The 15,136-nt window shown below is 40.2% G+C and overlaps 1 protein-coding gene across 4 annotated transcripts in view; it reads left to right on the top strand.

The window, feature by feature from the left end:
• DAAM2 (dishevelled associated activator of morphogenesis 2) overlaps nucleotides 1-15,136 on the top strand; it is a 185,667-nt gene that overhangs the window by 156,368 nt on the left and 14,163 nt on the right. For all 4 annotated transcript variants that reach the window (XM_048935124.1, XM_048935123.1, XM_048935122.1 and 1 more), the window contains 6 exons: nucleotides 7,568-7,652; nucleotides 9,144-9,250; nucleotides 9,788-9,876; nucleotides 10,632-10,800; nucleotides 12,599-12,706; nucleotides 14,316-14,376. In XM_048935124.1, the coding sequence (XP_048791081.1) occupies nucleotides 7,568-7,652; nucleotides 9,144-9,250; nucleotides 9,788-9,876; nucleotides 10,632-10,800; nucleotides 12,599-12,706; nucleotides 14,316-14,376 (619 nt within the window). The remainder of the gene's footprint in view (nucleotides 1-7,567; nucleotides 7,653-9,143; nucleotides 9,251-9,787; nucleotides 9,877-10,631; nucleotides 10,801-12,598; nucleotides 12,707-14,315; nucleotides 14,377-15,136) is intronic.

Consider the following 15,136-nt stretch of genomic DNA (forward strand, 5'->3'; position numbering starts at 1 on the left):
ACCAGGACTGGAGTGAGTTCTTTCTACTGTTTGGTGAAAGCCGTGGAGGCGCTCATTATGCTACGTATGTGGCATTAGCCTACATGTCAGCAGGACCCCTACCATCCAAACCAGCAAGGAGGGAAGGCTTATGTTTCTCTCTCTGCAGTAGTTGCCAATGCATGTTTTTGCTCATGCTGGCAGCTGACTGCAGGCTGGTCCAGAGGGATGCTGAAGGTATAGGGGCAACAGGATTTTCGTGCTGTTTGACAGACCTGTGAAATTGTATCTGGGGAGCAGATTAAGTCATATGAGCGCATGAAATGCTTCCTGGAGTGGTAGCATAATGTGTACAGGTGGCTGGGCTAAGGAGGATCCAAGAAAGTGGTCTGTGAGTTGCTGTGACACTAGATGTCTATTTTTAAATATCTTCTATCCCATAAACAGGAGCAGCAGCATGCTTTTTACTATTCACTTCTTCTGCTATGCAAGTCTAGTCTACCCTTTCCTAAGGAGTTCTCTCTGAACAATGAGAGACAAAAGACAGTCCCCATGATGTGTCATACCTCCTGTTGCCTCCAGAGAAGTGATCTTGGTGCACCAGCTTTGCATTTCAGGGTATGCAGCATGTGATCACTCCAGGTGTGCCATGAAGCCAGTATGTGTTGAGTTGCTAGTTTGGAATCAAGAGCTGAAAAGCTTCTCCACCAAGAAATAATCTGGTCTTATTGTTAGCAGGCCTAACAATGCCTGCCAGTTTGCACTGTGTCCTGTTAACTTTGCTGTCACCAGAGCTATCGTTAACTTAGATGGTTTCATGCTTGTCACAGATAAGTTGATAACTTTACATCCAGGATATATAAAGTACCTCATAGCTTGGACCAGGATTGCTTCTTCTCCCCAGATCTCCCTTTCAAAGGCAAATAGAAAAACAAAAATATTTGGGAACTAAAATGGCACCTCTGTATTCATGTCTCTTACTGCACTTTCTGCTTAGATGGATCTGTTGTTGAAGTTAGCAATTGGGAGGGTTGGCTGCAGACAGTAATCAAAAGGATTATACAATCCCACTGCATTTTTTTTTCATTATCCCAGTGCTTCTTCCTCTAGGCTAAACCCAAAGAGAGAGATGCTTCTAGCCAAGTCTTCCCTGGTTACTGCCATGTCCTTGCTTCTCCTGCAGTGCACCTTACACATGTGCATGTGGGTGTGCAGACACATGCAGTGAGAAAATATTTTAAAATGGTGACAAACAAAGAGAGTTTGAGCAACCCTGAGCTGCAGCCCCAGCTTTCAGGTTGCCACAGTATCTGCCAACAGCTGTTTCCAATTTACTCTTACTGTGCATATATCCCTGTAGTTTATTCCTCCTTTGTTTACACTAAACTGCCGTGTCCTTTAAAGTAAAATAGCTGCATGGGCTGGGTTTTCTTTCCCTCCACTACTCAAATGTTTTTGTTTTACTAACACTGTGTTAGAAGGGGTCAGGCAGAGCTCATATTTCATATGATCCAACAAGCCAAAATCTAGCTAGAGTGAGAAATAGATGTCTCTTGCTTTGTTTCATGGAGAAACTGGAGCATGGTAAACTGAAAAGAGATGAAAATTGAATTGTTAACTATTTTTTGCTAACAGTGAGGAGATTCATAGGACTTCCTCCCTGTTCTCATCTCAGTTTTCATTGAAAAAAAAAAAAAGCTTTTTTTCAGCAACTTGATAGCAACATTTTTCAGTTTTCCTTCAGTGGGAGGATGTAATAGTTCTTGTTTAATGGAATCTGATGGATCTAGAACCAAGTTCTTTCCCATAGGCCAACTGTAAAGATTTGAACAGGCACAAGATCAGTTTATCTCACAGTGTTTCCAGTAGGCTATAATTCAACCAAGGCATGGAACCATCTGTCTGTGGTGAGTCCAGGCGCCCACTGTCTTCAAATCTGGCTTTCTTAATGGTGTTTCCAACATACAGTTATTTCTGTCACTCTGGAAACCTGCTATCCCTCATGAATTTCCTGATGTCTTCAGTTTCCACCAGGCTGGAGAATTTACTGTCAGACTTGTGTGGTCTGGAAGAGCCATCCCAAATCCCTGTGCTTCCCTGCTTTTGCTTCACAGCTGGAAACTTCTCTGACCTCTCTCACCAGTATGGCTTCTCTTTCCTTTCATTACTTAAATAACAGATAGTATTTTCACTGCTCTAGTGTTTTTATTGTACCGCATCTTAAAATGTTCCTTACAGAATTTGCCTATGGCTTGTATCTCTTACTGTTCTGTTCTGTGAAATGCTCTGCAGAGGTCTGGTCTTATGAGAAACATCACTCACATGGAGCATGAAGGTTGACTGTATACTTATGGAATTTTTTTGGACAAGTTATTTTGCTTGAAATCCAGTAAAATGATTATGTCAGAGTTGTTCTGAGATGCATTTGTTATTCCTGTGGCCCAGCGAGTCAGCAGTAACCTTCTCAAGAGGCTGGAAACAGTAGGAATGCAAGGAAAATGTCATAAATACAGTTAGTAGCAGAAGGCTGCACAATCTGACTGAACAAAAATAATTCTGAGTGTTAATCTCATAGTAGTTATTATCTGTGAACCAGGCTTAGCAAGTTGCTGTACTAAAAGTTTGTGTCTTTCACAATTGTTGTTTTGAACATCTATCAATGAGGGAGAAGGGACTTGTGTAGCACTTCCAACCAGAGTGCTGAAGAGACTGAGTATTTTTCTCACGTAGCTCTGCCTCCTCAGAGTTTCTAAACCCCTTTAGTTCACACGTTAAAGAGATGAGCTGTTCAGACAGTGTTGATGTCCATGTGCTGTCTGTGCAGTTCCCCAACCCCCGGGTGCTTTTCTGCTATGTGGCAATACACTTTTCACCCTTATTTTAAGGCAGATTCTAAGTACTATGATAATTTGGGGGTATAATAATCCCCAGAGTTAAACTTAACGTATCAGTCAGTGTCATTCTGTTTTAAATCATGAATAGGAAACAGGGTTGTGATAAAAGATGAACAACTGTCTCATCAACATGTCTACGTCATTTGGGGATTCCCAAGTTTGGCCCTGCTTGGCTTGGAAAGATGGCATCTCAGAAACTTCTTTGTAGGAAATTGAGAGTGTGTGGATGCAGAGTATCTTGGTCACTCATGAGCTTTCTCTGAATAAGAAAAAGAGAAGGCTGTTTGCTTATGCACTTAGCAAAATATTTTCACAATGAAGTACTGAAAACGCACTGGTATATTTTTGCCCTATATGTTGATACAGTGGCGCAAGTTGTATGTGATAGAAGTCCCCGCTGTTGTTCCCAAACTGTTACGACATCGTCTTCTTCACTGACAAGATGTGTTGGCAGCTGAGATAAACTGTGAAAAGAGAGGTTTCTCTCCTAGGTTAACTTGCAGTTAGACCAGCCTAATGTTCCTGAACGCTTTTTCTGAAAGGAGGAAGAGAGATTTATTTTTCCTGCCTTTATGGTTTACCAACAGTGAGTTTTCCCAGAATGCAGCTATTTAACATCAGCCTGCAGCTTGGCAGTTGTACAGTGCCTTAGGAGAGCTCAGTAGTACCAGTCACAAAATTTGAGACTGAATTCACTGTTAACCTGTGTGAAATGAGTTGTGGAGATGGAGCAGTCTGTGATCAATAAAAGCTAAAAATTGAGTGAGCCTCCACAAAGTGGCCTTAGTTAAATGTGTGGAGAAGTGCACGTGTTTGAGGTCATGCTCACACATGAGGAAGGGCAAGGCCTATTTCACTGTTTTCAGCTAGCAGCAGCAGTGTCACAGCTACAACTGCTAGCATCTTCACAAGCACTGTGATTTAGTTCAGTCTTGATATGCATTAAAACCAGTCCCTTTCTCCAAAGAAGAGTGGGAATGAGATACTAATGTAGCTGCAACACCGTTCAAGGTTCTCTGGTATCAGGCAGACAAGCTGCTTTCTTAAAAGCTAAGCAAAATCCAAGGAAGAAACCCATGAAGTGACTCACTCCTTCATATGTGGAGGGAGATGGTTAATAAGCCACAAATATTCTGTTTTGATCCATGGAAGAGGGGAATGAAGGGGGGAGGTTACTGTGATTTAAATCAATGGATATATTTAAGAAGGAAAATGAGTGAGCATTGGGTGTCTGCAAGGGAAGCTGATGTAAAGCTGCAGCATGTCTCCCAGGCATGTTCAGAGACAGGCTGCTGACTTTCTCCAAGAGGACGAAACAATAAACCACTTGATGTCTTCGAGTGAAGCTGGTGTTAAATCAGCCGAGGTGTCCTGGGGAGATTAGTGATGAATTACCCAGCAGAGTCAATAGAGATTATTTATGAAGCCGGAGGGGATAGAGGGAGGCAGCTTAAGTACCATATCAGAAGTTATTTGGTACTTGTTGAATTTTAACATTGCTTGAAGATGACTCAAGCAGTTGGACTTCTATATACTGCCACAAGATGTATGGGTAAGGGGAGAAGGAGGGAGTATTCTCAGTAAAGATCCTTTCCGCTGCTCTTTTGACTGGCGTCAGGCTGCTCTTGAACAAAACCACGGTCAGTATCTGTGCTCTGAATGAGTGTGCTGAGGAAAGAGGCGCAGTCTTTTCTCCTGGTTACGTTTATTTCCTAAGTTCTGATGCCAGGATTGTTGCTTTGATTAAGAAGTGTGAGGCAGAGAGAATGCAGCTTGAATTGTACACTGTTCTGGATAGAGTTGTCTCCAGCAGCTGGAGGAAGATCTGCGAAGCTTGTAAGAAAGTCATTGCAAACTTTTCAGTCGACACTTGATTTACTGAAATGTAATTTCTGCAGTGTAATTTTTTGGGCTGCAATTCCACATTAATTTGCTGCCTGTACCTCATGAGTTTTAGGCTCTGAGGGATGCCTCTATTTAGTTCTAAATGGAAAAAGTTTATGCATCTGCTTTAGGTTCCTCTTTAATCACTTCACCTGTTTCTGTTTAAAAGCAGCACATCTGTTTCACATTACCACTGTCCATCTTTAAGATCTACTGCATGACTGAGCATTAATTTTGAAGATACAAGAAAAATCACATGATTAAGAATTCTTTGGCCAGTTATTCAGACAGTTTTTACTGGAAAGATCCCTGTTAACTGCCGTTGACACTTACAACTCTTGAGATATGTCCTACCTCAAAGAAGCCTGCTTTGGAAGAGTAAGCTTGTTTTGCCATAAAACCTTCTGTACTAGTAATTGGATTGGTAATAATCGAGGATGCACACCTGCAGGCATCATGACCCCATTAGAGGCCTGTAAGTGACTAAGTTAAACTGCTTCTCAGCAGGGGGCTGGCAAGCTTTCTGGTTCTCTCCACTGTGGGCTAAACCATCCAAGCCAGATGTTTTTCTGTGGATGGCTGGGCACAGAATCATTCAAGAAATCAAAGTGTTTGTATAACTGTCTGTCCTTGGGGCTCTCCATTATTTTTGAACAGAGGATGTTTTCAAGTGTATTTAGTAATGATAAATGGCAACAAACAGCAGAGCTTGGAATCTGAAGTCCTCAGGCTCCTGGACAGAATAATGAAATCCACAGTAATGTGAGCCACACTTTCTGTGTTGTTAATGTGCCTCAGACCTCTCCGTTTGGTCATATTTATTGGGTCCCCAAACACACACACAGGATCTCTGTGTAAAAAGGTGGTCAGTGTACTAATTGTTTGAATTATTTGCATGGAAAAAAGGCACTTTTTTTTTTTTTTCCCCATAAATCTCAAGTGAGAGTAGCAACACCATCACTGACAAAAATCCTGGTGTTCGTGGGTTGGCCTCTTGTCTCTTCTCCTACACACTGTGCCTGTGTCACAAGATACAAGCCCTCTGTGTGGAGGCTACATTCTGGAAAACGTAAAGGTGCACTTTGTGACACATTCCTAAAGTGTAGGCACCCAAATTGTCTCGTTATGTGTATGTGTGTCTGCTAAGAGCCAGGCCTATGCCCAAAAATAAGCTTCTCAAGAGTTGTGCAGTCACAGAATTTGATCAACTCGGGGTCATGCAACCATAGACTTCATAATTCATGATTATTAAAGCCAAAAGAAACTTCAGCTTTCTGATCAAGAATGTAGGGTTTTATGCAGAAGCCTGTATACTGAGGTTTGTTGTTTTGATCTTGAGTGAAAACTGATGACCTAAAGTAAAAAGTTTTCAGCCTGAACTCTAAACATTCTAATCCTTTTATTTCTCAAATATGGCCCTATTATGAAGGTTTTGGGGTAATTCTTATTTAGCTGTTATCAGTTTGCCTTCCTTGTCAAAAGTGGACAGCTAGCAGTGAACAATTAGGAGCACAGTGAGTGTAATTAGTTAAGGCGTGTAATATTTAAAAGCTTTTGAGTTTCTGCTGATTCATATTCTAGTTTCCAGCTGTTGGTTGTATTGGGCAATATTAAAATGTTTTAAGTTTCTCAGATTTAGTAATATTTCCTGTCTGTAAAAATAAAGCTTTCTTTTGCTTTTACATACAAACGTGGTTCTGTCCAAATGGCAATTAGCAATGTGAAATTTGAACATGGAGTTGGTTAGCATGGAAGACAAAAATGTTCTGGCTTGTGCATCAGCCTGTCTCATATTTGTATTCACAATTTCTCTTTCTGCTGTTAATTAATTATAATGATTGTAGAAGATCCATGGAGACTGCAGACTTCTCTCTTCAAATATTTATTTTTACACTTTCCTGTTTCAGTCCCAAAATTGAGATTTTCTTCTGGATAGTTCTCCCCTATTCTGGTAGGCAGATCAGTGAGGGTGTTGTGAGTGTGGGATGGTAGTATAGAATTTGTTGCTTGCATATATATTTAGTGTCACCTGCACTGAGAACCACCTCTTAATTTCTGGCAGTATATCAAACAGCCTCTCAATGATCCCTAATTTTGACTTGTCTGCCCTGGGTTTCAGTTGAAGACCCTGAAGATTTGTTTTATTGATTTCTTGTTTAGATGTAACTGATGACTCCTACCTATTGCACACAAATATACCGGAGTAGGTGATAATGAGAATATATTCTTAACACCTCAGATATTAATTAAATAAGCTTATGTTTTTAGGGCTTCTTCCATACTGGATATGAAACATGGACTTGTCTGTGATATCCATTTCTTTTTCAGCTGTGATTGCTAACAGAGTGAACTTAGCAAACACAAACAGATTTGTCATAGAAAGATCAGAATCATTACTTGTTACCTTGGGAGATCCTTTTATATTTAAAAGCTGAGATGAAACATGAGCACACAATCACTTACAAACTATGCAGATTTGCAGTGTTTTTGTGCTGTAAAAAAAATCAGGGAAGTATTTTGATAAAGGAGAAAATTGGAAGCACTTTTGATCTATGAGGATTTGATTTTTGTTAATTGACATGTGTGTAATCAGCGTGTTTTTGATTTACTGAAGTGGATTAATAAAAAGAAAAGTAAAAAAAACAACAAAACACAAAATAGAAAATCTCAGCCTTTGAAACATAGTTTCATGTAGAACCTTCCCACAGCTCCTTTGTGTTATTTTTAAGTGCAGCTTTTCAGATTTCCTATTTTCTGAACTGAGTAATTTGAACTTTTCACTAACAGTAGAATGTTGGTACTGTTGAAAGGTTGAAGCTGTCTAATGAAGAAATCAGACAAGCAATCTTGAAGATGGATGAGCAAGAAGACCTAGCAAAAGATATGCTTGAACAGGTAAGATTGCAGTCAGCTATACCTTATAAATAAATTTCTCACTGTCTTTTTTTCAGCCAAAGTAAGTGGATGTGTGTGGAGGCTCTGCTAGTCTGTCTGTGGATCTGAAGTGCATGTTGGAGCATGAGAAATGCTGTTTTTCCCAATGTCATGAAGTATATCTCCCTTGTTTATCCCTATTTGTGTCAGGTTGAATTGATCCCTTGGGCTTTTGTTCCAATACCAGTACACTTTTCCTGATGCAATATATGCACATGTTATAGTTGGTATGGTTTGCTTTCATGAACTCTCTTCTTACCTATGACTTTTCTGTGACTTTTACAATCTTTAATTTTTTCTTTTTTCTTAATGTGCTCCCTTGCCCAGCTTTTCCATTAGGAAATGTCATGAGTCAGATTGTGTAAGTTGATGGTTAAAGCCAGGACTCTAACCTCTAAGAAGAGAACTTGCATTCTAACTACAATGGTTAGAAAGAAATTGAGAGACTTCTGTCCTCCATTTGTACACTGCATAGCTGGTAGGGAAAGCAAAACAGAACAATTAAAGCACCATTCCTTCATTTTTTTTCCCATTTATAGAGGATGAAAGATGATGTTTTGACCACAGTTGCATAGGGTAGAATTCCTTAGGAGGGCACAAAATGTTATAATTCTCGCTTCTACGACAAATATAATTACTTGTTTGTATGCAGTCAGTGTATTTAATTATATACAAAAAGCTATTCCATTTTGGAAATGTACAGCCTGCTTGTCATCTTAACTGAATGTTTGCAGCTGCTTTATGAGTCAGCGCAAACTTCTGATGCTCCACACCTTTTGAGTACCACACTTTTGAGGGGTGGGATGAAATATTAAAGAAATGGTGTAAAGCAAAAGTGCTTCTTGCAAGCAGTTTTTTCCTTGTGGATGTGCACCGAGGCTGCATGCATGACAGTATTTATAACCAGACTAAAGCACAGCTACCACTAGATATGTGAAAAATCTGTCAAAGTATGAGCTTTTAAGGTCAGCGTATGAATAGCAGCCAGTGTCAGATACACATCTAGTGGCTTGGTAATTGTTTATTGTTTCCACGGAGCAGGGCGGACCCAAGAGGGAGATAGATGGGGCTTTGTGTGCATTCCAAGATATGCACAAGGAGTAGTTCACACTGGTTGGGGTGCGTCCTGTTATTGTACGCACCAGTCTTCATAGACTCTCTGCATAGTGCTGTGGGAATCAGAGTTCTTTCTGTACTTCCCCTTGGGTAAGCTGCAGTCGTACTTGGCCTTTAGGATTTAGAAATGGGAAATTCCCCTTTGGAGATGAAAATGAATCTAGTAGGGTCAGTGAAGGACAAAGGCACAACAGCAAGCAGATATTTTGAAAAGGTCAGTTTTGTAGCCGCAGCTGCGCTTGAAGTTACAGTCACATGGCTGAATCAAAGTAATGCTTCCCAGTGGTAACAGATAAAACTCTTGTCTTGGTGTTTGGTTTGTGTCTGCCATTCCAGCTGCTGAAGTTTGTTCCTGAAAAGAGCGATACCGACCTGCTGGAGGAGCATAAACATGAAATAGAGCGCATGGCTCGGGCAGATCGTTTCCTCTTTGAGATGAGCAGGTCTGTTCAACACATTATGGGAAAAAGCACTGAGGGCTTCTTGGAAGCACCTGTAATTGTTGTTAAAAATGGATCATCTGGCACTGAGGGGGAATGTGCAAGAGATTATGGGCCAACATTATACCTTGCATTTTCCAGAAGCCTTCCAATGTTACAAATGTTTTTCTTCATTACACAAACTTTTCATTGATAATAAACACTCTCCATGCTGTCACTTAAGGACAATCCCCTGATGACAAGCAGAAACCTGTCTCCCCTGCCTAGCTTTGTTCACAGAAAAAGGGATTTCATGGCGCTCATATTTTGAGAGCAGTGGGAGTTCTTCCAGCTCCTTTTCACCTGGAGCTCATGCATTCACGCTCTCTGTTTTTCTAACAGTGTTAAGTAGAGTTAGGTGTTTGAACTATGTTTGTAATCCCATGCATAGGTATTTTGGGTCTCAACACTCAGCCATTAGATTATGTAGGCAGCATACTGGCCCAGGGCTTCAAAATGTGGTTCAAGTTCAGCGTTAATTTTACTGTACCCTTTGTGTAGGATTGACCACTATCAGCAGCGACTCCAAGCATTGTTCTTCAAGAAAAAGTTTCCAGAGAGGCTGGCAGAAGCAAAGCCAAAAGTAGAAGGTATGATTAAAGGCTCTGCTAGGGGTTGGGTAAATGGGCAAGGAAGGTAAAGAGAGGCTTTTCTTCAAAGGAATCGTTACATCTGTGCTGTGGTTGTAAAGCCAGCGAATGCAAGACATGCAATGCACTGGGAAGCAAATTCTGTATGATGGTGTTACACTCACCTGACTTAATAAAGTGTTGTTGTTACACTGTAAATATGACCTGACATGTGTCATTGCGCTATCAGATATTGCTGAACTGACAAAAGCTTCCATGGCCCTTCTGTGCAGGTCAGCCTTCCCTTCTCTCTTCCAGTCCTTGCACTTTCCACCTCATTGGAGCAGTTAGATTAGGTTAGGTGCCTCAGAACAGTGATGTGGAAATGTGTCACTTATAAGAAGAGTGCCATGGCTTCTGTGCATCATTCCTGGTTATCAGAGAGGAGGGGAGTATCTTCCACTCTGCATTTTCAGACGAGCTCTAGACTTACCCCTATTCCCACTACCTGTGTTTTTACTGTGGGAGATCCAGGAGAACAGTCCTACTCCTGTGTTCAGAGAAGTGTCCTGCAGAACGAGGAGGTGTACCTTCCTTCCAGATGTCCTCCATCTGGGAGGGTAGGAGGGGAAGGACCGTGCATGAGCAGGCTGCATTGTAACATTTACCTGTGCGACAGTCAGATGGCACTTTGGGGCCTTTCAGAAGGGGTGAAAATATGTTAACAACCACAATAACCTGTTTCTTTTTTTCTTTGTTTCTTTTCTGTTTTCAAGCCATTCTTCTGGCATCCAAAGAACTCATCCGCAGCAAACGTTTGAGGCAACTCCTGGAGGTCGTTTTGGCCTTTGGCAATTATATGAACAAGGGCCAAAGGGGAAGTGCATATGGCTTCAAAGTCTCCAGCCTGAACAAAATTGCAGATACCAAATCCAGCATAGACAGGTAGGCTAAAAGGCCTCAAATGAGTTAGCAGTTGAGCAATTGTGCTGCTGCACCTCTTAACATAGTAACAGAACTGACTGTATTTGGTTTTGGTCTTTTTTTTTTTTTACTCTCCAGACCATGTCTTACTTGGCATGTAAGTTGTGCTTTTTACTCTAAAGTATCATGAAGCATTTAAGATGAGTTAATAACAAAGCATTCAAATTCTGCCAGTCGTTTGAACAGTGCGCATCTGTTGTTGGATTGGGTTTCTGCAGTGCTGTACAAAGATTGCAAAACGTAGTATTGCACTGAAATAAGTTTGGGAGGAGGAGGATTTCTATGGAATTTGCCTTTTATACTGAAGTTTTATGAATGTGGTTTTGCAAAAAAAAAAAAAAACTACAAAAAACTCTGACCACAGTCTTATATGTCCCGCGAAACATGGAAATACGCTTCTGATGCAAGACTCTCTTTATAATATAAACTTTACCTATCACACAGAAGTATACCTACACCAGAAGTACAAATCATAGCTTGGTAAGACTGACCTTGACTTTATCTAGAGCAGTTAAGAAAAACAGCTGTTTGTTTGGTTTTTTTGATAGTGGAGCTAACTTTATGGGCAAAGGCAGCAGGTCTTTATAGTTATCCCATGATTTGCTTCATATCCCCATACTGGCTCTGGAAATTAATTCAACTATGACTGGGAAGTGAATACCACCTTCAGGCTTCAGCAGTACAAAGATTTTCCTTGGAGATTTCCTATACTGCTTCATACTGACTTATATCTTCCTCAAATTGTGAGACCTGCTGAGACTACAGCTATGGTGAAATGACTTCGGATTATGACAGAATGAATAATAGTGGCAAGAAACCATAGGAAATTCTTTGCTACCTATTAGAGTTTGAAATAACAAGGCTCTGTTTTGACTAACATGATGTCCTTTCCATATACTGAGGCTAATACATGCTAATACATGTGTAGCTAATGTTGAACTTTTTTTTTTTTTCCTTAATGTAGCTTGACTCAATTTTCCATGCATTAAATGCCCTTTGCAGATCCTATTCTCTCTCAAGCTCCGAGGCTTTGGTCTTAGTGAAACAGTGGCCATCTGCTATCTTCTTGTCAGTTAACCAAACAGCACCCACTTCAAGTACCTGTTATGGCTGGCTGCTTTCTCTACATACAAAATTCACTGATGCAAGTTTCACCATTTATTTCACAATCCTTACAATCATTTATTTTACAAACCTGCTCCTACATCTCTCCTAGATATCATTTCTTTCCACTTCTACTTGAGCTGTTTTTTTTTTTTATCAGGGAGCCTGACTATTTGAATACAGCTGTTTTACTGTAGGAATCTTCTTTGCATCTTTGGGCTTCCAGGAATCTTTTTATTCTTCTTAGTTAACTCTTATTCACAATTCACTTCTCCCTTGTTATTCAATGTCACTTTAGTACGTTTGTTTATTCTCTGAGGTAAGTGGGGAAAAATAGTATATTGTATTGTGCAATGTTTTTTCCATTATACTATCTGTGGGTATGACTGGGAACATACTGTTGCTTCCAGAACAAATCAAGGCACTGGGGTTTTAGTAGTAATGCTTCATAAAGGACTAATTTATTTTAATCTGTGAAGCTTTTCTTTCAATAGCAAAGCTGTTAACTTTGCAATTGAAAAGCATATCTATTGCTTATTTTCTTCAGTCAAGTATATTTCCTGTCCAAATATTTTTCACTCATTTGTCACAGTCGTTGCATCTTCCCTTCCCTTTCATCACCAACTTCCTTGTTTTTTTTTGTTTATTTTTTTAGGAACATTACACTGTTGCACTATTTGATTATGATCTTTGAGAAGAATTATCCAGATATCCTAGATATTCAGACTGAATTGCAGCATCTTCCAGAAGCAGCAAAAGTCAAGTAAGTCCAGTCCTATTGCTTGTTCCCAGAGCTGAAGTTCACAGTGATTTCTGTTAGCTTAATGATTATTTCTTTTTTTATTGTCTTACGATCATAGAGTTATTGAGGTTGGAAAAGAGCACTAAGATTATCTAGTCCAGCAGTACACCAACCACCAGTAGTGCCCAATAACCATCCCTCAGTACCACATCTACACATTTCCTGAACACCCCTAGAGACTTCGCCTCACTATTTCTGAGCAGAAATTTTTCCTAACGTTCTACCACAACCTCCTCTGGCAATGATCTTACAAAACCATGACCTGCCTTCCAGCTGGGATACCTGCTGATGTTCTTGACATTATTCAAATGTAGATCAGTGGGAAATTTTGGTCCAAAATAATTTGCTTAACTAAACTGACTGCTTTACTCAGGCATGTTTATAGCTACTCTGTTTCCAAATTAGATGTTGTAACTGAACTGGTCACTGTAATTCATTCCCCATACTCTTTGGCTCCTTATCTATGTCATGTGGTGGGTTTTTTCTGGATAATTTGGTTTGTTTCTAAGCCAGAATCACCTAGGTACAGAGACTAAATTAGCTGTTTTGAAGAAGGTTGTTCCAACTTTTGCATCCTGCTTTCTGCACAAATTTCAATAATTTTTTTTCACTTCTGCAGGTGTTTGTTGACAGTGAACACACAAGGCATCCCCTAAAGTATTAAGGTTTTTAATTTCCAAAGCACTGTGCAAAAATATATTTGCATATTATTTGTCCAGGTATGGTTCTTTATAAGAAACTACACCACCTACTGAAAGAGAACTGAAAAGATACAAGTGAAAAATACGTGTAGGTTCATACTGTAAGGTCTGGTTGTTTTGGAGGTGTAATCTACTTCTAATCAAATATGTAGTGAAGGTACCTACTGACTTGCAAAATAACTGCCTACTGTTTAACTGGAAATGAAAAGCCTTTTTTTCATACAATCCCTAGCGAAAAGCTCTTGTGCATATGTGACAAGCAGAAAATCTGTACACCACTTGTCTCTGGGAAAACATTTACTAACAGTAGGGTTACATGCTCAGTTACAATGTAAGCCTTCAAGGACTTTCATATGGTTGAAATGGAGATGAAAAAAAATCAGCAGTATTTTGAACCAAGAGGAAGAGAAAAAAATTATCTAAATGCATTGCTAATAGAACTTAGCAGTTGACTGGCTCACGAATAGTGTGTAGAGATGATCTGAGACTACAGTGATGTGTGCGCTAAGCTGGGACCCCACACTGTGCCAGCCTGCCCATGTGGCATATGTTCCTTGTAGGAGGGTCAGGCTCAGCTCATATGGCACATGTTCTGAGGGCAACTTCCTGCTTCTTCTCATGAAAATCCTGATCTTTAGTGTGACCACAGGCAAGCAGAACCTGCATCTTCTTACCTCTCATACAAAAAGCAACACAGAACATTTACAGATCCCTTTCTCCTCATTTCTAATCATCTGATGTGACTGTGCCAGAAGTTGGATATCAGATTTGATGGGCCAATGATCTTTTTGTTCTGCTTCACAGTTCCTGTACTCCTGTTTAACAGTGCTCTTTTTGTTTTATCTCCTCCGTGTCTGCCTCCTGTGCAGCCTGGTAGAGCTGGAGAAGGAAGTTAACAATATAAAGACTGGATTGAAAGCTGTTGAAGCTGTAAGTATCTGAAGGTTTCCAAAGCTCCATACGTAAAGTATCACAGTCAGAATCGGGAGCACTATATATTTTATGATAAGAGAAAGTGGGCTTTCTTTTTCAGTTCCTTTCCATTCCAACCCAAATGCATTAACCAAGAAAAAACAAATAAAAGCTTCTCATGTGGAGCTCCTGCTGATGATCTTAGCAGACTTAAGCCTAATGAAAAGCTTATTTGATCTCAGCCTGGAGAGTAAAAGGACAGTTTGACAAACAGCATGCACTGGAAGGAAAAATAAAATTCTTTCTCGTTCTTTCTGGGGGATGGATGACTGCTGAGCGAGTGTTTCACATGCCTCTTGGAGTACTAGTAAACAGGTAGTGCACTCTAGTATGCAACCTTAATATATCTTGTGCACTCCTTGGGAAAGTGGACTAGATAAAGATGAGAGAATGGAGCTGTCAAGCAAAGCTGCAATGTTCCTGCTCAGCAAAATTAATGAAAATATTCTAATTGGACTTAAGTTAGTTGTGTTTAATCTGTACTTGATGCGGAGAATCTCACCTCAGCAGAGAACAGTACAAATGGTGTATTGATGCAGTTGTTTGTATTGAACTGTAGGAGTTAAAGCTACATGGGTCTAAATTCTCCCTGGAGTCACAGATTCATGTGTCACCTGTGATTTCCCTACCTGGGAGACTTTATTAGTGAGAATGTTGATTTTGTTCCTGGGGAAAGGCTCCTGAGCCCGGGGAGCACAATGCAAGAGCACTGTACTTG

Source organism: Lagopus muta, chromosome 2 (assembly GCF_023343835.1).
Source record: "Lagopus muta isolate bLagMut1 chromosome 2, bLagMut1 primary, whole genome shotgun sequence".
Lineage (NCBI taxonomy): Eukaryota > Metazoa > Chordata > Aves > Galliformes > Phasianidae > Lagopus > Lagopus muta.